The sequence below is a fragment of the Ranitomeya imitator genome, chromosome 2 (genome assembly GCF_032444005.1).
Source record: "Ranitomeya imitator isolate aRanImi1 chromosome 2, aRanImi1.pri, whole genome shotgun sequence".
Taxonomy (NCBI): Eukaryota; Metazoa; Chordata; class Amphibia; order Anura; family Dendrobatidae; genus Ranitomeya; species Ranitomeya imitator.
The window spans coordinates 382901999-382926017 of NC_091283.1; the positions used below are offsets into that span (position 1 = coordinate 382901999).

The 24019-nt window shown below is 43.0% G+C and overlaps 1 protein-coding gene across 1 annotated transcript; it reads left to right on the forward strand.

The window, feature by feature from the left end:
• Positions 1 to 7981: 7981 nt before the first annotated feature.
• Positions 7982 to 20417, forward strand: LOC138664067 (oocyte zinc finger protein XlCOF6-like). The gene is made up of 7 exons (XM_069750488.1): positions 7982 to 8019; positions 8656 to 8805; positions 8935 to 9114; positions 9197 to 9320; positions 9404 to 9501; positions 13178 to 13268; positions 18896 to 20417. Exons 1-7 carry the CDS (start codon positions 7993 to 7995, stop codon positions 20317 to 20319), a joined length of 2094 nt encoding a protein of 697 aa, XP_069606589.1. The 5' UTR covers positions 7982 to 7992; the 3' UTR covers positions 20320 to 20417.
• Positions 20418 to 24019: the final 3602 nt, after the last annotated feature.

The window sequence follows — 24019 nt, forward strand, 5'->3', positions numbered from 1 at the left end:
TGTATGCTGTATGTACTGTATGCTGTATGTTCTGTATGTTGTATGTACTGTATGTACTGTTTGTTGTATGTATTGTATGTTGTATGTTCTGTATGTTGTATGTACTGTATGTATGTACTGTATTTTGTACAGTTGTGGCCAAAAGTATTGACACCCGTGCAATTCTGTCAGATAATACTCAGTTTCTTCCTGAAAATGATTGCAATCACAAATTCTTTGGTATTGTTATCTTCATTTAATTTGTCTTAAATGAAAAAACACAAAAGATAATGAAGCAAAAAGCAAAACATTGATCATTTCACACAAAACTCCAAAAATGGGCCAGACAAAAATATTGGCACCCTCAGCCTAATACTTGGTTGCACAACCTTTAGCCAAAATAACTGCGACCAACCGCTTCCGGTATCCATCAATGAGTTTCTTTCAATGCTCTGCTGGAATTTTAGACCATTCTTCTTTGGCAAACTGCTCCAGGTCCCTGATATTTGAAGGGTGCCTTCTCCAAACTGCCATTTTTAGATCTCTCCACAGGTGTTCTATAGGATTCAAGTCTGGACTCATTGCTGGCCACCTTAGAAGTCTCCAGTGCTTTCTCTCAAACCATTTTCTAGTGCTTTTTGAAGTGTGTTTTGGGTCATTGTCCTGCTGGAAGACCCATGACCTCTGAGGGAGACTCAGCTTTCACACACTGGGCCCTACATTACGCTGCAAAATTTGTTGGTAGTCTTCAGACTTCATAATGCCATGCACACGGTCAAGCAGTCCAGTGCCAGAGGCAGCAAAGCAACCCCAAAACATCAGGGAACCTCCGCCATGTTTGACTGTAGGGACCGTGTTCTTTTCATTGAATGCCTCTTTTTTCTCCTGTAAACTCTATGTTGATGCCTTTGCCCAAAAAGCTCTACTTTTGTCTCATCTGACCAGAGAACATTCTTCCAAAACATTTAAGGCTTTTTCAGGTAAGTTTTGGCAAACTCCAGCCTGGCTTTTTTATGTCTCGGGGTAAGAAGTGGGGTCTTCCTGGGTCTCCTACCATACAGTCCCTTTTCATTTAGACGCCGACGGATAGTACGGGTTGACACTGTTGTACCCTCGGACTGCAGGGCAGCTTGAACTTGTTTGGATGTTAGTCGAGGTTCTATATTTAACATCCGCACAAATTTGCGTTGAAATCTCTTGTCAATTTTTCTTTTCCGTCCACATCTAGGGAGGTTAGCCACAGTGCCATGGGCTTTAAACTTCTTGATGACACTGTGTATGGTAGACACAGGAACATTCAGGTCTTTGGAGATGGACTTGTAGCCTTGAGATTGCTCATGCTTCCTCACAATTTGGTTTCTCAAGTCCTCAGACAGTTCTTTGGTCTTCTTTCTTTTCTCCATGCTCAATGTGGTACACACAAGGACACAGGACAGAGGTTGAGTCAACTTTAATCCATGTCAACTGGCTGCAAGTGTGATTTAGTTATTGCCAACACCTGTTAGGTGCCACAGGTAAGTTACAGGTGCTGTTAATTACACAAATTAGAGAAGCATCACATGATTTTTCGAACTGTGCCATTACTTTTGTCCACCCCCTTTTTTATGTTTGGTGTGGAATTATATCCAATTTGGCTTTAGGACAATTCTTTTTGTGTTTTTTCATTTAAGACAAATTAAATGAAGATAATAACAAAGAATTTGTGTTTGCAATCATTTTCAGGAAGAAACTGAGTATTATCTGACATAATTGCGGGGGTGTCAATACTTTTGGCCACAACTGTATGTTCTGTATGTTGTATGTGTGTATTTGGTTTTTTTTTGTACAGTTGAACACAGTAGCCGGATGAAGGGACTATACTGTCCCATCATCCGGCTACCTGTCACTGTAGCAGGTATAGCCGGATGGGACTAGGAGTCCCATCGGACGATGCCTGGCCTGCCTACATACAGACCTGTACACACACACAGCCATTCACACACCCACGCACAGACACACACAGTCCCGCGATCCCAGCAGACCCCCACGATCGCCTCACAGCCCCGCAATCGCCGCACAGCCCTGCAATCCCCGCAGACACACACAAACACCCGCACACAGACATGCACATCTTCTCCTCACACACACAGTATCCGCCCACATACTCTTCCCCATCCCGATCTGCAGCGTTTCTCGCACCCAACTCAGCAGATCCTGCGGTTTTGCTGCAGATTTGACAGAATCAATGCAAGTCAATGGGTGCAGAAACGCTGCAGATCCGCAGAAAAAGAATTGACATGGTCCTTTTTTGAATCTGCTGCGTTTTTAGTGTGGAATTTTCCGCACCATTAGCACAGCATTTTTTTCCCCATTGATTTACATTGTACTGTAAATCACTTGCTGATCTGCAGCGTTTCCGTGCAGAAAAAAACACGGATCCGTAGGAAATCTGCAACGTGTGCACATTGCCTAAGAGCCACCTCCACTGCCATGTTTGTCGTTCCAGCAATGACCGCCCTTATGATGAGCTGACTTCTGGACTCCGATATTCTGCCTGGACGTCCACCTCTTGACTTTTGAATGGATGGACAGACTTCATTTCGTATTCTTCAAGCTATAAAAAACACACAAGAAATAGACCATATAAGGGGATCACCCGAGGCTATGGATTAGGTGTAAAAAATGCAAATTTTATTCATATAACATCAATTGACACAGAAAAAACCCACATGGAGCACACAATTAAAAGCATTTAAAATTGGTCACACATGTGACCTAGAAACATAAACAAATGGCCCATAATGGAGCCCTCCCCCTTGATGCGATCACTCCCCAGACACAATACAATGGCTAGTTTTAACCCCTTTCTGCCATTAGACGTACTATTCCGTCCATGTGGGGTGGGCTTTACTTCCCAAGGATGGAATAGTACGTCATAGGCGATCGGCCGCGCTCACGGGGGGAGCGCGGCCGGGTGTCAGCTGCTTATCGCAGCTGACATCCGGCACTATGTGCCAGGAGCGGTCACGGACCGCCCCGGCACATTAACCCCCGGCACACCGCGATCAAACATGATCGCGATGTGCCGGCGGCGCAGGGAAGCATCGCGCAGGGAGGGGGCTCCCTGCGGGCTTCCCTGAGACCCCCGCAGCAACGCGATATGATCGCGTTGCTCCGGGGGTCTCTTACCTCCTCCCTGCAGCAAGTCCCGGATCCAAGATGGCCGCGGATCCGGGTCCTGCAGGGAGGGAGGTGGCTTACCAAGTGCCTGCTCAGAGCAGGCACTTGGTAACGCTGCAGCGCTGTTTGACAGATCGGTGATCTGTCAGAGTGCTCTGCAAACTGGCAGATCACCGATCTGTATTGTCCCCCCCTGGGACAAAGTAAAAAAGTTAAAAAATTTTTTTACAAGTGTGTAAAAAAAAAAAAAAAATTCCTAAATAATGGAAAAAAAAAAAAAGATTATTCCCATAAATACATTTCTTTATCTAAATAAAAAAAAAAAAAACAATAAAAGTGCACATATTTAGTATCGCCGCGTCCGTAACGACCCGACCTATAAAACTGACCCACTAGTTAACCCGTTCAGTAAACACCGTAAGAAAAAAAAAAAGGAGGCAAAAAACGTTTTATTATCATACCGCCGAACAAAAAGTGGAATAACACGCGATCAAAAAGACAGATATAAATAACCATGGTACCGCTGAAAGCGTCATCTTGTCCCGCAAAAAACGAGCTGCCATACAGCAACATCAGCAAAAAAATAAAAAAGTTATAGTCCTCAGAATAAAGCGATGCAAAAATAATTATTTTTTCTGTAAAATAGTTTTTATCGTATAAAAGCGCCAAAACATTAAAAAAATGATATAAATGAGGTGTCGCTGTAATCGTACTGACCCGAAGAATAAAACTGCTTTAACAATTTTACCAAACGCGGAACGGTATAAACGTCTCCCCCAAAAGAAATTCATGAATAGCTGGTTTTTGCTAATTCTGCCTCACAAAAATCGGAATAAAAAGCGATCAAAAAATGTCACGTGCCCGAAAGTGTTACCAATAAAAACGTCAACTCGTCCCGCAAAAAACAAGACCTCACATGACTCTGTGGACCAAAATATGGAAAAATTATAGCTCTCAAAATGTGGTAATGCAAATAATATTTTTTGCAATAAAAAGCGTCTTTCAGTGAGTGACGGCTGCCAATCATAAAAATCCGCTAAAAAACCCGCTATAAAAGTAAATCAAACCCCCCTTCATTACCCCCTTAGTTAGGGAAAAATAAAAAAAAATTTAAAAAATGTATTTATTTACATTTTCCCATTAGGGTTAGGGCTAGGGTTAGGGCTAGGGTTAGGGCTAGGGTTAGGACTAGGGTTAGAGCTAGGCATAGGGCTAGGGTTAGGGCTAAGGCTAGGGTTATGGTTAGGGCTAGGGTTAAGGCTACAGTTAGGGTTAAGGCTACAGTTAGGGTTAAGGCTACAGTTAGGGTTAAGGCTACAGTTAGGGATGGGGCTAAAGTTAGGGTTAGGGTTTGGATTACATTTGCGGTTGGGAATAGGGTTGGGATTAGGGTTAGGGGTGTGTCTGGGTTAGAGGTGTGGTTAGGGTTACCGTTGGAATTAGGGTTAGGGGTGTGTTTGGATTAGGGTTTCAGTTATAATTGGGGGGTTTCCACTGTTTAGACACATCAGGGGCTCTCCAAACGCGACATGGCGTCCGATCTCAATTCCAGCCAATTCTGCGTTGAAAAAGTAAAACAGTGCTCCTTCCCTTCCGAGCTCTCCCGTGTGCCCAAACAGGAGTTTACCCCAACATATGGGGTATCAGCGTACTCAGGACAAATTGGACAACAACTTTTGGGGTCCAATTTCTCCTGTTACCCTTGGGAAAATACAAAACTGGGGGCTAAAAAATAAGTTTTGTGGGAAAAAAAAGATTTTTTAATTTTCACGGCTCTGCGTTATAAACTGTAGTGAAACACTTGGGGGCTCAAAGTTCTCACAACACATCTAGATAAGTTCCTTTGGGGGTCTAGTTTCCAACATGGGGTCACTTGTGGGGGGTTTCTACTGTTTAGGTACATTAGGGGCTCTGCAAACGCAATGTGATGCCTGCAGACCATTCCATCTAAGTCTGTATTTCAAATGGCGCTCCTTCCCTTCCGAGCCTTCCCATGCGCCCAAACGGTGGTTCCCCCCCACATATGGGGTATCAGCGCACTCAGGACAAATTGCACAACAAATTTTGGGGTCCAATTTCTCCTGTTACCTTTGGGAAAATACAAAACTGGGGGCTAAAAAATAATATTTGTGGGAAAAAAATTTTGTTTTATTTTTTACGGCTCTGCATTATAAACTTCTGTGAAGCACTTGGTGGGTCAAAGTGCTCACCACACCTCTAGATAAGTTCCTTAGGGGGTCTACTTTCCAAAATGGTGTCACTTGTGGGGGGTTTCAATGTTTAGGCACATCAGCGGCTCTTCAAACGCAACATGGCGTCCCATCTCAATTCCTATCAATTTTGCATTGAAAGGTCAAACGGTGCTCCTTCCCTTCCGAGGTCTCCCATGCGCCCAAACAGTGGTTTACCCCCACATATGGGGTATCAGAGTACTCAGGACAAATTGTGCAACAACTTTTTGGTTCCAATTTCTTCTCTTACCATTGGGAAAATAAAAAATTGGGGGCGAAAAGATAATTTTTGTGAAAAATTTTTATTTTTTATTTTTACGGTTCTGCATTATAAACTTCTGTTTAGCACTTGGTGGGTCAAAGTGCTCACCACACCTCTAGATAAGTTCCTTAGGGGGTCTACTTTCCAAAATGGTGTCACTTGTGGGGGGTTTCAATGTTTAGGCAAATCAGTGGCTCTCCAAACGCAACATGGCGTCCCATCTCAATTCCAGTCAATTTTGCATTAAAAAGTCAAATGGCGCTCCTTCGCTTCCAAGCTCTGTCATGCGCCCAAACAGTGGTTTACCTCCACTTATGGGGTATCGGTGTACTCAGGACAAATTGTACAACAAGGTTTGGGGTCCATTTTCTCCTGTAACTCTTGGCAAAATAAAACAAATTGGAGCTGAAGTAAATTTTTTGTGAAAAAAAGTTAAATGTTCATTTTTATTTAAACATTCCAAAAATTCCTGTGAAACACCTTAAGGGTTAATAAACTTCTTGAATGTGGTTTTGAGAACCTTGAGGGGTGCAGCTTTTAGAATGGTGTCACACTTGGGTATTTTCTATCATTTAGACCCCTCAAAATGACTTCAAATGAGATGTGGTCCCTAAAATAAAATGGTGTTGTAAAAATGAGAAATTGCTGGTCAACTTTTAACCCTTATAACTCCCTAATAAAAAAAAAATTTGGTTCCAAAATTGTGCTGATGTAAAGTAGACATGCGGGAAATGTTACTTATTAAGTATTTTGTGTGACATATCTGTGTGATTTAATTGCATAAAAATTCAAAATTGGAAAATTGCGAAATTTTCAAAATTTTCGCCATGTTTCCGTTTTTTTCACAAATAAACGCAGGTAATATCAAAGAAATTTTACCACTATCATGAAGTACAATATGTCACGAGAAAACAATGTCAGAATCACCGGGATCCGTTGAAGCGTTCCAGAGTTATAACCTCATAAAGGGACAGTGGTCAGAATTGTAAAAATTGGCCCGGTCCATAACGTGCAAAGCACCCTTGGGGGTAAAGGGGTTAATAAACACAGTATAAGATGTCTGCATGAACAGCACTCCTAAGCTGAGAGATAAAGTGTCACTGCCTTGAAAATATATTTGTAACTGTTGTATACCAGTATATGGATACCTCACACAAGCAGGTCTAACCATATATCACCGTGGATCAAATATAAGCAACAAAACTAATTGCAATAACACATAAAGAACGGCATATGGGAACCCATAATGATGTATACTCATTAGATTGAATTACCTCCAGACCACAAATATAGGAAGCAGGTGTACTGAGAGAGAGTATAGAGTTAAATGTAATGCTGGAGCAGACATCGTACACACACAGCTCCGCTCCGTACACCTCGTACACACACGGCTCCGCTCCGTACACCTCGTACACACACGGCTCCTCTCCGTACACCTCGTACACACACGGCTCCTCTCCGTACACCTCGTACACACACGGCTCTGCTCCGTACACCTCGTACACACACGGCTCCGCTCCGTACACCTCGTACACACACGGCTCCGCTCCGTACACCTCGTACACACACGGCTCCTCTCCGTACACCTCGTACACACACGGCTCCTCTCCGTACACCTCGTACACACACGGCTCCGCTCCGTACACCTCGTACACACACGGCTCCGCTCCGTACACCTCGTACACACACGGCTCCTCTCCGTACACCTCGTACACACACGGCTCCGCTCCGTACACCTCGTACACACACGGCTCCGCTCCGTACACCTCGTACACACACGGCTCCGCTCCGTACACCTCGTACACACACGGCTCCGCTCCGTACACCTCGTACACACACGGCTCCGCTACGTACACCTCGTACACACACGGCTCCGCTCCGTACACCTCGTACACACACGGCTCCGCTCCGTACACCTCGTACACACACGGCTATGCTCCGTACACCTCGTACACACGGCTCCGCTCCGTACACCTCGTACACACACGGCTCCTCTCCGTACACCTCGTACACACATGGCTCCGCTCCGTACACCTCGTACACACACGGCTATGCTCCGTACACCTCGTACACACACGGCTCCGCTCCGTACACACACGGCTCCGCTCCGTACACCTTGTACACACACGGCTCCGCTCCGTACACCTCGTACACACGGCTCCGCTCCGTACACTTCGTACATTCATGGCTCCGCTCCATACACCTCGTACACACACGGCTCCGCTCCATACACCTCTGCTACATCCACAGGCACACTGTAAACCCCTTCCTGCATGCACTGAGGCCCCTGATCATGTGACCCCCTGACTCCTCCCCTCCTGTGACGTCATCACAGGTCCTGTGCGCACCGAACAGCCATATATGTGGTGTGCGGCTCTGCAGGAGGAGGTAGGTGCTGGAGATTCCCCATTACTGGGTGCAGGGGACATTAACCCCCTCAGTGCTGAGCCTGTGATAAATCTCTGTATGTGACTATAATGGGACTGTGTGTTATACGGGACATACTAAAAAGAATGAAGAAAAGGAATAAATAAAAAGAATGAGCATAATAACTTATCGGTCTAAAAATATTGAGAGGTATTATAGATTTCTTCTGCATCTTAGCCATAGAATGAACATGAATTATATGTAGATAATAGAGGAATGAACACATCCCATATAAACAGGTGTATATTATATTCCCTGAGCCTGATAGGTGGGGAATGCGTATTATCATTCATATCATTAGTCATTCCCCACCTATCAGGAATTATCCTCTATTATCTACATATAATTCATGTTCATTCTATGGCTAAGATGCAGAAGAAATCTATAATACCTCTCAATATTTTTAGACCGATAAGTTATTATGCTCATTCTTTTTATTTATTCCTTTTCTTCATTCCTTTTAGTATGTCCCATGTTATACTGGGGGCAGGACGGGGCCATGACTGGATGTAGTGATCATGTGACGCCGGTAACAGCTCCGGAGATTTCTTACATGGGATCTTTATGATCTTACATCATCATCTTCTCCCCATTCAGGTCCCTACAATATCGGATCCTCTCAGTGGAGATCTTCTATATAAGAGAATTCTCCTGAGTGACCCTACAAGGATGGATAGGGACAGGGACAAGATGGCGGAGAGGATATTACACCTCACCCTAGAGATCCTCTTCCGGCTTACTGGAGAGGTGAGAGATTCTGATGACGTCACATTACATCATTCTTATCTATGGGAATAACAGATGGACAGAACTGGAGAGGTGAGGACTCTGGAAATGTCTGTAGTGAGATTTATTAATGTGTCTCTCCATAACCAGGATTACACAGTAGTGAAGAAGACCTCTAGTGAGCGCTGTCAGGACCCTGTGTCTGAGGGATGGGGAAGACCCCTGAGCCCAATCACGGGGCCTCCACCTCACCCCCTGATACATGAGGACATCAATGACCAGAAGATCCTAGAACTCATCTACAAGATGATTGAGCTGCTGACTGGAGAGGTGACACTGCTGGGAATGCTGGGACATTATACAGTAACGCTATGGAGGGATCGGGGGATGACGGTATCATTGTATGTGTCAGGTTCCTATAAGGAGTCAGGATGTCGCCGTCTTTTTCTCCATGGAGGAGTGGGAGTATTTAGAAGGACACAGAGATCTGTACAAGGACGTCATGATGGAGGTTCCCCAGCCCCTCACATCACCAGGTAATAGACAGGACTAAATACACACGGCCTATAATTATCTGTATGTAGAGAATGAATTCAGTCCCTGTATGTGTTTCCTCCAGTTCTATCCAGTGAGAGGACAACACCAGAGAGATGTCCCCGTCCTCTTCTTCCACAGGACATTAAACGAGAAGACCCCGATGTTTCTCAGAATCAACAGGTAAATAGTGAAAAGGTGTCATGAAATCTTCCTAGCAGTGGTGCAGCTAGAGTCGAATGGGCCCTGGTGCAAGATTTTGTCCAGTCTGCACCCCCCATCCTTGTATACAGGTCCTTCTCAAAAAATTAGCATATAGTGTTAAATTTCATTATTTACCATAATGTAATGATTACAATTAAACTTTCATATATTATAGATTCATTATCCACCAACTGAAATTTGTCAGGTCTTTTATTGTTTTAATACTGATGATTTTGGCATACAACTCCTGATAACCCAAAAAACCTGTCTCAATAAATTAGCATATTTCACCCATCCAATCAAATAAAAGTGTTTTTTAATAACAAACAAAAAAACCATCAAATAATAATGTTCAGTTATGCACTCAATACTTGGCCGGGAATCCTTTGGCAGAAATGACTGCTTCAATGCGGCGTGGCATGGAGGCAATCAGCCTGTGACACTGCTGAGATGTTATGGAGGCCCAGGATGCTTCAATAGCGGCCTTAAGCTCAACCAGAGTGTTGGGTCTTGCGTCTCTCAACTTTCTCTTCACAATATCCCACAGATTCTCTATGGGGTTCAGGTCAGGAGAGTTGGCAGGCCAATTGAGCACAGTAATACCATGGTCAGTAAACCATTTACCAGTGGTTTTGGCACTGTGAGCAGGTGCCAGGTCGTGCTGAAAAAATGAAATCTTCATCACCATAAAGCATTGACCCTGCCCTTGATGAAACACAGTGGACCAACACCAGCAGCTGACATGGCACCCCACACCATCACTGACTGTGGGTACTTGACACTGGACTTCAGGCATTTTGGCATTTCCTTCTCCCCAGTCTTCCTCCAGACTCTGGCACCTTGATTTCCGAATGACATGCAAAATTTGCTTTCATCAGAAAAAAGTACTTGGGACCACTTAGCAACAGTCCAGTGCTGCTTCTCTGTAGCCCAGGTCAGGCGCTTCTGCCGCTGTTTATGGTTCAAAAGTGGCTTTACCTGGGGAATGCGGCACCTGTAGCCCATTTCCTGCACACGCCTGTGCACGGTGGCTCTGGATGTTGCCACACCAGACTCAGTCCACTGCTTCCTCAGGTTCCCCAAGGTCTGGAATCGGTCCTTCTCCACAATCTTCCTCAGGGTCCGGTCTCCTCTTCTCGTTGTACAGCGTTTTCTGCCACATTGTTTCCTTCCAACAGACTTACCATTGAGGTGCCTTGATACAGCACTCTGGGAACAGCCTATTTGTTGAGAAATTTCTTTCTGGGTCTTACCCTCTTGCTTGAGGGTGTCAATGATGGCCTTCTTGACATCTGTCAGGTCGCTAATCTTACCCATGATGGGGGTTTTGAGTAATGAACCAGGCAGGGAGTTTATATAAGCCTCAGGTATCTTTTGCATGTGTTTAGAGTTAATTAGTTGATTCAGAAGATTAGGGTAATAGGTCGTTTAGAGAACCTTTTCTTGATATGCTAATTTATTGAGACAGGTTTTTTGGGTTATCAGGAGTTGTATGCCAAAATCATCAGTATTAAAACAATAAAAGACCTGACAAATTTCAGTTGGTGGATAATGAATCTATAATATATGAAAGTTTAATTGTAATCATTACATTATGGTAAATAATGAAATTTAACACTATATGCTAATTTTTTGAGAAGGACCTGTATATGTCCCTTATCCTGGACCCCTTGTTATTATATACAGGGTGATTATAAAAGATTCATTGGGTTTCAAATGGTATTACATGCACAATGGTGAATGGCACATGATAGCGAACATAAGCTCTCCAAGTTTAGCACATGACACACATCAATGCATTAATCCAGTTCTACCCAACCACGAAACAGCATGTCCCCGTCGATATTAGAGCAGCAGTAATGCAGTCTCTGAGTTGATCCAGTGTTGCTGGCAAAGGATGCAAATAAACGGTCTTTGACATACCCCCAAAGGAAGTCACACAGTGTCAGATCAGGATACCTTGGGGCTATTCTTTTGCATTGTTGCCATTTTTGGATCTGATGTTATCTGGTGAGTTTCAAGTCAGTCTCAAACTCTGAGATGTGACCTTTTGATAAATTGTTACTACAAACTGGTGAAATTTATGTCTTTGCAGTAATATAAATGCAAAACCAGATGAATCTTTCATAATCACCCTGTATATAGCCCTCATTCTGGCCCCAATCCTGGTATACATATCCCGCATTCTGCCCTACACTGACCTGCCGCGCTGCGATCTCTTCAGAAGTCGGCATCTGACTTCAGCCTCCACCATTCACATGCAAGCCGATGTCAGCTGCTGGCCTCTGATTGGCCGGCAGTGTATTTTGCTGCGTTCGGACCGTACTGGTCTCTTTGCCACAATACACTTCAACTGAATGTACGTTCTTGGACTCACATCTAGTTGAATATTGTGCTGGCATCGGCTGGGCCTCCACCCGCTCAGGCCTGGTTGCCACCATGCTTCCCAGTGATATGTTGAAGGCCGTGAATGTCTTGTGTTCAGGTTCGTCCACGGACGCACATCCAGTTGTAGATTGTGCTGGCGTCAGTGGGCTTTCCCTGCATGGGCCTGTTCGCGATCTTTGTAACCATGATTATTACGCCAAGCTTCCCAGGGATATGAAGAAGCCTACGAAGGTCTTGTGTTCAGTCTTGTTTTATCCACCAGTATTATAAACTGAACGGTCGATTTATTAGAGACACCAAAACTTTTCTAATGTAAACTTTCCTAAATTGAAATGTGACCAGTGACTTCAGAGTACAGCAGGAAATCCAGTGATCACTTTTCTGTGGACATTTGCAATGTGAATTTACATTATAATGGGAACATAAAGTGAAGTGATCGACTTTGACCATTTATTACATACAGTGGTGGTGAGATTATACTGAGAATGTTGTGATTGAGGAAAAACATCCAGGAAAAACAAATCCTATGAATACAAGGAACTCATTAACTGAAGAAGTAAGAAGCTTTCATCACAATTCATTCTAAGAACAGGTGGTGCACAGTCATGTCCTGCAGCTTAATACAACTAGGGTGTACAAATAAACAGCTCTTCGGCTCAGGAGCTTACCTAGGCTTTGTGGCCAGTGGTCCACTAGGTTCATCCTTTTCTGGCAGAAGGACACTTACGGCAGGACAATGCTCGATGCCACAATTGTCATATTGTCATGGATTGTTTCTAGGAACATGACAATACATTTTTTTTTCTTGCTTACCCGGCTCTTACAGTGTTTAGTTATTAATCCTATGGAACATCTGCATTACAAGTAAGAATGACTTGTTCAGAGCAAGTCAGTATCTCCACCTATATTGTGGCAACTATTCATGCAGAAGGATTAACACTTTCTGTTATTGACAAAATAATTTGCTGAGGCTCTGAAGACCAGAGGAGTCCAACGGGCTACTAGACGGGTGTCTCTAATAATGTGGCCATTCAGTGTATGTTTTATACTTGGTAGAGATGACAGGATGAAGCTGATCACAGACATTAGATGTTGTCTGGAAACTTCTCACAATTATTTTTCTGGTTATGGAGACTGCTGATTACAGTTAGAAGTCGACAGGTTGGATTTATACAGGAGACTTGCATTTATCTCATCTTTTCTGTTCTTCTAAATCATTTCTTAGGACTTTTTCATCTCTCTCTGACTTTTACAATATTTAATTCAGGGTAAAGATCTGCCCCATATTAATACTACAGAGACATATGTGAGGGGTGATGAGCGGTGTAATGAGGAGATTCCCACAGATAACTGCACAGGTGAGTAGTAAACACTAAATGCCGAGAAGTAACAGATTCTTCTCAGTCACTGGATTTTAGAAATATGTGTTGATAATTTTAGGATCTGTAACACAGAATATTATTGTCTGATTGGACTGGCAGAAAAATTTGATTGCAATCTTTTAAATTGACTAAATTAAAAGGTGTTTATTTCCACACAATAATGCAGAGCTTCATGATAGGCGACTATAAAATGCAGTATACTGAAGAAGAGCTCATGTGATTGCATGTTTAGGTCCCCTTTACTGATGAGCGAATATACTCGTTACTCGACATTTCTCGAGCATGCTCGGGGGTCCTCCCAGTATTTTTTAGTGCTCGGAGTTTTAGTTTTTCTCGCCGCAGCTGAATGATTTACATGTGGGGATTCCTAGCAACCAGGCAACCAGGGTTGTCATTATGATTCAAAAAGAGAAAACACAGTAGACAAGAAATGGCTTCACCGAACCACTAACCATGAGTGGAGTTTTTGTGTTATTCATATTCCCTGAAAAAAGGCCAAGAAAACAAAAATTCTGCCGGGATATGTAAACTTTTGAGCACAACTGTATATGTATGTCTGTTTGTGTGTGTTTTGAAGAATATTTCCTTGGAAACCGATGTGTAATTGACCTAGAGAATTGCTCTATGTAAAAGCTCATGTTTAAATCGCATTACAATCGGATGTAAATCGGATGCTAGGTGTGAAAAATCGCCTGACACTCGCATTACACTCATGCGACTCTCGGCAGGTAGACTCCGACCGATTTTTCATACGTTTAGCGTGACTCCAACCTTACTGTTAATCTCTTTAGGGTTTGTAACACAGAATATTAATGTTTGATTTGACTGGTAGAAAAATTGGATGGCCAAGTTTCAAATTTAGTAAATGACATGGTAGTTTTTTTTCCAACAAAAAAATACAGAAAAAGAGCTCGTGTTATTGCAGGTTTCGGTCCCCCGAGGTCCTAAAAATAATTGCTTCCACTCCTGAAAGAATTAGGTATAAAACAATAAAATTGTTTCATTTAAAATATCAGTTCACCAAGAAAAACCAATCCCCAATCCCTCACACAGCTTCAATGACGAAAAAATAAGTTATGAGTCTCAATAAATGGCAACAGATACCAATATTTTTCTTATAGAATCCTACAAGTTTTGCATCTCTGTAATTCTGACCTGGAGAATGATGTTGGCAGGTAATTTTTACAATAAAATTAACTCAAAACCCGAAGCAACAATGGAAAAATTGATTTTACTGTTTTCCAGTTTGTTGTATGATTAAATTAATATTCAAAACAAGAATTCGTCAGAAAAAAAAAAGAATCAAGCCATCACATGGAAAAATAAAAAAAGTTAAGGTTCTTGGAAGAAGGGCAAGAAAGAAAATTCAACTGAAACTGCAAGAAGGAAAATTGCCACAAAGGAATTAAATAAACACTTAAATATTAAGCTATTGCTTTTCTGCCAACATCACAATATAAAAACCAACACATAGTGGATGAGAACAATAAAGAATGGTTGGCATATATCGGGTCTGTAATGGTTTGAGGAAAAAAAATTACCATTAAGTGTAGTTACCGATTTTTCCCGCTTATAGCTTCTTTATTTCCTGTTTTTCAGTAAATTAAATGGTAAAGTGAATGGTGTCATACAAAACAACAACTCTTACTGCAAAAAAAGAGAAACAACTGCCCTCATGATAACTGTATTGTCAGGATATTGAAAAAGTGGTCTCTCTGAGCATGAGAAGGAAAAAATGTAAATGCAAAATCAAATATAGGCTGCGTTCTTAACCTCTTAGTTTTTTCAAATCTGACCACTGTGACTTTATGTGGTATTAACTCTGGAATGCTTACATATCCTATTGATTTTGAGACTGTTTTTTCATGACACATTGCACTTTATGGTAGTGGTAAATTTATATTGATATTTTCAGTGTTTATAAATATCAGAAATTTTAACAACATTTTTTAAAAATTATCAATTTTTGAACTTTGAATGATTATCCCTGTAATCCCAAGTAGTCACACCACAAAAACATTAATGAATATAATTTCCCTCGTGTCTGCTTTATATCAGCACCATTTGCAAAATGTTGTTTTATTTTGTTAGAATTCTAACAAGTCATGTATTGGTCATTTTTCATTTTTTCAAGGAAATTTACTAAACTTATCTTTTTTAGGGACCTGCTCAGTTTAGAAGTGATTTTTTGGGGTTTCCAATATGTAGGACCCCCAACGTGATACCACTTTAAAAACAATCCCTCTTAACATATTCAAAATTGCTTTCAGGTAGTTTATTAATCCTTCAGGTGCTTTTCAGGAATTAATGCAATGTGTTATGACAGGAGTTAAGAAGTTTATTTTTAGCATCTAAATTTTAATAACGTCTCAACAGGCCACTATTGCTGGAAGATTTTAAAGGGAACCGGTCACCACCCCCTGGCGTTTTTAACTAATATAGCAACCTTGTGTAGCACTAATGCTGCATTCTGTCAAGGTGGCTCTTTTATTTGGGGTTCCTTCCAATGCTGCAATATTCATTTTTTTTTAATTTGCCCGCCATACCTGTAGTCTGTCCGGGGGTCATGTCTTTTCTTCCCGACACAAATGCCTCCCAGCCATCACCGTGCGCTGCCTCCTCTGCCTTTATTAACGTCCCCGGCGCCTGCGCTGTAAGTTTCTTTCTCGGACGTGCGCAGTTTGCGCTGCCCTTTGACTCACATCACATGGCGCCGGGGAAGTTAATGAAGGCAGAGAAGGCGGCGCCCGGAGTGGCCGAGTGATGGCTGGGAGGCGTTTGTGTCCAGGGGGAAAAGACATGCCCTCCGGACAGACTACAGGTATGGCGGGCAAATTAAAAAAACGAATATTGCAGCATTGGAAGGGATCCCAAATAAAAGAGCCATCTTGACAAAATGCAGCATTAGTGCTGCACAAGGTGGCTCTTTTAATTAAAAACGCCAGGGTGGTGACAGGTTCTCTTTAAGGCCATTATTTGGTCATGAACTGCCATTGCAAACATGAGGACCACACGATCAAGGACTTAGGGTGCCGATGGGGATAAATAGGGAGCCCCAACACTGTGTTAATCATCTGGATGCTGTAGTCACTATTTACAGCAGTATTTAAGGGGTTAAACGGCTTTAGTCGGTGCCAATACTGATCATGGCTGATGCATAAAGTTGTCAGCTATACTGTACAGCTGATAGCTGCGGAATTGTCAACCATTGGGGGATGCTAGTCTCTTATATCGCAGGTCAGTAAAAAGATGTATTGGTGGTCACTAGGGAGTGACGGGGTTACTGCCATTTCTGAACAGGTTTTATTGGGCTGTGTTTTGAAAATATTGTGCTGATAGAAGCTCTGTTGCCACTGGTAGCACACATGGTATATATATATACTAGCTATTGAACCCGTTCCACGCCCGGGTGGCGAGCATTTATATTGGTATATGGTCTCCATCCTGGTATGTGCTGCTCCATCCTGCGCCCCCATCTTATCATGTGCTGCTCCCATCCTGCGCCCCCATTCTGACATGTGCTGCTCCAATCCTGTGCCCCCATTCTGATATGTGCTGCTCCCATCCTGCGCCTCCATTCTGACATGTGCTGCACCCATCCTGCGTCCCCATCCTGTCATGTGCTGCTCCCATCCTGCGTCCCCATCCTGTCATGTGCTGCTCCCATCCTGCGCCCCCATTCTGACATGTGCTGCTCCCATCCTGCGCCCCCATTCTGACATGTGCTGCTCCCATCCTGCGCCCCCATCCTGTCATGTGCTGCTCCCATCCTGCGTCCCCATTCTGTCATGTGCTGCTCCCATCCTGCGCCCCCATTCTGTCATGTGCTGCTCCCATCCTGCGCCCCCGTTCTGTCATGTGCTGCTCCCATCCTGCGCCCCCGTTCTGTCATGTGTGCTCCCATCCTGCGCCACCATTCTTTAATTTGCTGCTCCCATCCATATGCCCCATACGCTGCTCCATAAAGGTTTATGGCCTCCATAAAATGCTCCATAGTATATGTCCCGTACACTGCTCCATAAAGGTTGATGGCCCCATAAGATGCTCCATAGTATATGCCCCCGTACACTGCTCCATAAAGGTTTATGGCCCCCATAAGATGCTCCATAGTATATGCCCCCGTACACTGCTCCATAAAGGTTTATGGCCCCCATAAGATGCTCCATAGTATATGCCCCCGTACGCTGTTCCATAAAGGTTTATGGCCTCCATAAGATGCTCCATGGTATATGCCCCCGTACACTGCTTCATTATGGTTTATGGCCCCCATAAGATGCTCCATAGTGTATGCCCCGTACGCTGTTCCATAAAGGTTTATGGCCCCCATAAGATGCTCCATAGTGTATGCCCCCGTACACTGCTCCATTATGGTTTATGGCCCCCATAAGATGCTCCATAGTGTATGCCCCGTACGCTGTTCCATAAAGGTTTATGTCCCCCATAAGATGCTCCATACTATATGCCCCCGTACACTGCTCCATTATGGTTTATGGCCCCATAAGATGCTCCATTATGGTTTATGGCCCCATAAGATGCTCCATAGTATTATATGCTCCGTATGCTGCTGCAATATATTAAAAAAAAATGCCATACTCACCTATGGTCACTGGGCGCCGAGTGCTGGGGGGCCTGAGCAGGCGGGGACACCGGTGCACTGTCGGGGTCAGGTGCCGGTATCGCCGCCAGCTCAGGCCCCCCAGCACTTACTATATTCACCTGGCCCCGTTCCACCGCTGCGCGCCGCCATCTTCCCGGTCCTCTGGCTGTGACTGGTCAGTCAGAGGGCGGCGCCGGCGCGCATTAAGCGCGTCATCGCGCCCTCTGAACTGAACGTCACAGGCCGAGGATCGGGAAGATGGCGGCGCGCAGCGGTGGAACGGGGGACAGGTGACTATAGCTCATACTTACCCTCCTGGTGGTCCCTGCTTCTCTGTTGGAGATCGCGGTGTGCGTTCAGTATTTACGCAAACCGCGATCTCCTGGGAGCGTCACTCTGTGAGGCCCATACTGCGCCGGCGCTTGCGCAGTCTATAAAGGATTCGGACAGAGTGACGCTCCCAGCGTTATATTATAGATATAAATATATATCCCCTTTGGGCTTAGACTAGTTTGCTGTATTTTTAGTGGTTAGCACATGTGTCGCTTGTGTGTTTCATTCTGCACTTCGATGTTGTTATCAGTGTTGTATATTGTTACATAAACCTTTTCTCCATTATTGTTTGTTGGTTCTGTATTTGTTATATGGGAAGTGAATGTTGTGGGATAGTTTTGAGGACCTTTTTGGAGGTTGACCTCCACTAGCCTTCACTGAGTATTTCGCTAAATATAAATAAATATTTTATATTTCACAAAACTTTGGTGACAGGTACAGTAAAACATGGACCTATAAAGTGGCGAAGTGCAAGACGAAAAGAGCAGAAACCTAATGGTCTAACATAATGTATGAGTCCCTGCTTTGATATCTTCTGTTGCCACGAGTGCCTTCATCATTTCCTAATTGAATTTTAATACAATTTGCACTGAAATGTTCTAGAAAGTATAAATATTATAATTATTAATCTAATTTCATGGTTATGTTGTAATTTCCGTTTTAATCTTGGCAGATGACTGCACCAGCCGATCGGGGACACATCTTACATTTTCAGAATTGACCACACATGATCATATTATCACACCGGATACATGTGAAGAAAATGACAATATCCCAGATTTATCCTCAGCTCTTCACAGTAAAGATCCACCATATGATGCTTTTGAAAAGTTTCTGTCTTCTGATTCATCACAGACTATTATGCAAAACAAAAATAACAGAATTGGTTGTGAACATCAAATAGCTCACACAAGAAAGAATCCATATCCATGTTCAGAATGTGGGAAATGTTTTACAAAAAAATCAAATCTTATTACACATGAGAGAATTCACACAGGGGAACAGCCTTTTTCATGTTTAGAATGTGGAAAATGTTTTAAAGCTAAATCAAGTCTTCTTAAAGATGAGAAAACTCACACAGATGAGAAGCCATATTCATGTTCAGAATGTGGGAAATGTTTTACAAAAAAATCAAATCTTATTGCACATCAGAGAATTCACACAGGGGAGAAGCCATATTCTTGTTCAGAATGTGAGAAATGTTTTACAAAAAAATCAAATCTTATTGCACATGAGCGAAGTCACACAGGGGTGAAGCCATTTTCATGTTTAGAATGTGGAAAGTGTTTTACAGCTAAATCAAGTCTATTTGATCATGAGAAAAGACACACAGGTGAGAAGCCATATTCATGTTCCGAGTGTGGGAAATGTTTTATACAAAAAAAGTGTCTTGTTGCACATGAGAGAAGTCACACAGGGGAACAGCCATTTTCATGTTTAGAATGTGGAAAGTGTTTTACAGTTAAATCAAGTCTATTTAAACATGAGAAAAGACACACAGGTGAGAAGCCATATTCATGTTCAGAATGTGGGAAATGCTTTACACAGAAAACACATCTTGTTGCACATGAGCGATGTCACACAGGAGAGAAGCCTTTTTCATGTTCAGAATGTGGAAAATGTTTTACAGAGAAAGCAAGACTTGTTAATCATCAGAGAGAACATACGGGTGAGCAGCCATACTCATGTTCAGAATGTAAGAAATGTTTTACAAGGAAATCATATCTTGTTATACATGAGAGAAGTCATAGAGGCGAGAAGCCTTATTCATGTTCAGAATGTGGGAAATGTTTTAATCACAAATCTTATCTTGTTACACATCAGAGAATGCACACAGGGGAGAAACCTTTTTCATGTTCCGAATGTGAGAAATGTTTTAGAACAAAATCACATCTTGTCAGACATCGAAGAATTCACACAGGGGAGAAACCTTTTTCATGTTCCGAATGTGAGAAATGTTTTAGAACAAAATCACATCTTGTCAGACATCGAAGAATTCACACAGGGGAGAAACCATTTTCATGTACAGAATGTGGGAAATGTTTTACACACAAAAAAGGACTTGTTAAACATCAGAGATCTCACACAAGGGAATAGCCATATTCATGTTCAGAATGTAAAAAATGCTTTGCAAGTTTTAGTATGTAAATAATACCAGTCCAATATGTAGTTAAATAAATATTTTTGGGCCTTCTACCTATGCAGAATTTTTTCCCCCACCTCTCATTCAACAAATAAGCTGAAATACAAAAATTGTGGGTCTCGCATGTTCACACTATTTCCCTCCTATGAGAAGTAACGCCTTCCCCTGACCTAACCCTTCCCCCGCCCTTCAACAGACTTACTGGATCCAATTATTATTAGGAATTTTTTCTGACACTGGGCTTTATATACAAGGACCCCGTCCGCATCTCCTTGGCGGAGTCCACGCTGCGCCAACTTCAGCAAGGAGACCGGCCAACTTAGGAGTATTGCTCTGAATTTCGTAGATGGGCCACGGGCACTAGGTCGAATGACCTTGTACTCCGTAGCCAGTTATATGAGGGGCTTATATTAAGGGTGGAGGATGCCTTAGCCCTGTATGAGACTCCAGTCTCCATTGAGGCAGCCATTTCTCTGGCAATCTGGGTTGTTCGGCGTCTTCATCAGAGACATAGGGTGACATTCCATTCAAGGGAGATTGACAGAGTCATCTGAGGAACCCATGCAGGTGGGTGTGGCAACTCACTCTGGAAAACTGTCTCTTGTTTGGCGCAAAGGCGAGCATGTTTTTACTGAGCTGAAAAGTGCCATTTCGTGTTCATGCGTCCTTCCCGATCTCCCAGTATACAGCTGCCAGAAAACTAAGAGGCCCTGGTTACGGGGAGGTTAGTAACCTGGGTGAACTCAGAAAAATTGTGTCCTTCGTTGATGCCAGCTGAAATTCACCTGGGTGAAATTAAGTTAGATGTGCCTGCATTTCTGGACAGTGGGATGGGGGTTTACCTTAATCAATGCTAGGTTCATCCAGGTCCAAGGCCTCAATCCACTTACTCTGTCCAGACCCATACCCATAATTGCTATTGACTCTGCCCCTTTGAGACAGGGTTATTTTACTTAAGTTGTCCGAGGTTTACATCTTCAGGTAGGGACCATACACTCTGAGGTAATAGACTGTTATGTGCTAGAGGATCTGTCCTCACCTGTGGTTCTTGGACTTCTTTGGTTCACTCAGCACAATCCTTTGGTAGATTAGCAGACTTAGGAAGTAGTAAAGTGGAATGAGTATTGTCAAGGACACTGCTTGAGTACCCGGCTTGCTAGGTTGGATACCCAGTCTATACCGAAATACTTTGACTTTGGGGATGTGTTTGGACCAGGGATGCCAAGAACTTCCTCCCCATCGTCCTTATGACGGCGCCGTGAATCTTGTTCCGGGGCCCAAGCTGCCTAAGAGCAGACTATAATATCTTTGGTTCTGAGAGGCAAGCCATGAAGAACTATATTGCGGAAAGTTTGGCAAAGGGTCATATCAGACCATCCTCATCCCCCATTCCCGCCGGATTCTTTTTTTGTAAAGAAAAAAGATGGAGGGTTACGCCCATGCCTAGATTTTTGCGAAGTCAATACGATCACTGTCCGTGTTCTGTATCCGCACCCTCTCATCTCAGACCTCTTTAATGAGATTGTAGAAGCTAAATGGTTTTCAAAACTAGACCTCGGGGGGCGTATAATCTCATTTGCATTAAATAGGGGGATGAGTGGAAAACAGCATTTAATACGCCTGAGGGACACTATGGTGATGAGATTGGTGATGAGATTTGGGTTGACAAACACGACCGCCATTTTTCAGCACTTGGTAAATTACATCTTTAGTCATCTGGTAGACTGATTTGTGGTTATCTAACTAGATGACATATTAATTTATTCACCTGACCTTGAGTCACATTAGGTACATATCAGGCAGGTCTTACTTATACTCAGAGACAATAAATTATTTGTCAAACCGGAGAAATGTATGTTCTCAGGTGAGGAGATCCCTTTCTTAGGATATGTGTTGTCATCTACGGGTTTTCGCATGGATCCTGCGAAAGTCCAGGCAGTATTGGATTGGGATCGTCCTGAGGATTTGAAGGTGCTACAAAGGTTTTTAGGTTTAGCCAACTACTACCGTAAGCTCATCAAAAACTTTTTGGTAGTAGCCAAACCTCTGACGGATATGACTAGGAAGGGGATGGACATTTCCAAGAGTTTATTTTTTCCTATCGCCATGACAGCACCCCACAAGAGAGGGGATCCGCCCACCATCCGGACAGGAACCTGTTATGATACGGTGGTCTAGGAGCAACATGGAATGAGCTCTGAAGGAAGTGGTAACTGTACTGACCGCAGTCCCTAAGCTCAACACAACACTAGAAGTAGCCGTGGGATGCTCCTAACTCTCCCTAGGCACCTCGAACACAGCCTAAGAGCTAACTACCCCTAAAGATAGAAGCAGGAAAGCTATCTTGCCTCAGAGAAATAAGAACGAAGAAAGAACCGACACACAGTCCAAAATAAAGTATACTATAACAATTTTTATTATTAAAAATGTATATATCAACCGAGAAAATGGTGCGGTGGGAAGATACCATAAACCGGCACACCAGGGACAAAAAATATGGCAAGAAAACAATTCAAAATACAACCACAATGGGAATTTTTTTGATATTTTTTTATATACGTGCGTAATTGTATATATATATTTCATACAATCATAAATAGCAGAATACCAGATATAATCAATAAAGTGCATGTGCAAAATCGAAAGGTGGCTGCAGCATAATAAAGAAAGAAGTGAAATATATAAGGGGCAGATTAATATGTGCTGTGACACAAAATATGGAAGCCCATATAATAGTGGGCAATGTGTGAGCCAAAAAGCTAAGTGCCAAACTAATGAAAAATGAAAAAAGGGGGAAATGAAGCCACCTGGTATTACCTGCTTGCAATAATGGTAGTCCCTGGGCTGTGCCGAGCCCCGACGCGCGTTTCGGCGTCTGCCTTCGTCAGGGGGTGGCAACATCCAAGGGAAATGGGGTATATAAAGGATGAGCAGCCAATGAGAAGAGGGAACGGGTGTGGAGCGACGCGCGCCGACATACGCGATCATCAGAGAGCGCCGACCCACAATCCCATGCTAAACCCCAGCGCCGCGATCAGCTGACGCGACGCAGGGGGACATGGGAGAGGGGGCGGAGCCCACCGAGACAATGCCGGCGCGCGTTCCACCCGGCCCACTGTCATTGGTTCAATATGACCATGTGATAGCTGCAGGTCCTGGAAGGGCAAAATAAAAGAAACAGAGGTACCGAAGAAAAGAAAATGAAGAAAACAAATACTGAAATCATGTTGGTTATGCGTATTTAAGATAATAATTGACAATATATAATAATAAAGATAAAAAGGAAAAAGATAGGGACAAAGTATATCAAGGTGCTATGTAAATATGTAGGATGGGCATATCCATCTGTCATTGGGTGGAAGAACCCATGTGGTGCAAGGTCCTGAAAGGGAAAGAAAAGGGGGAATAAGGAAAATAAATATAAAATAAAATAAAAATAGATAGTGGACTGATGTGAGCAATATACTAATGAAACAGGACCAAAAGAAACATACCATAATTGTAATAGGTTTATGGTAATTGTGCCCAGTATGGGGTCATAGGGAAAAATGACGTGAATGCATAAATATGAAAATTAATGTGAATGCTAATACTATGTATAACTAAATAATGTGACAAAACCGAAAAGGAAAAGAAAGGGGTGGGTAAAAGAAA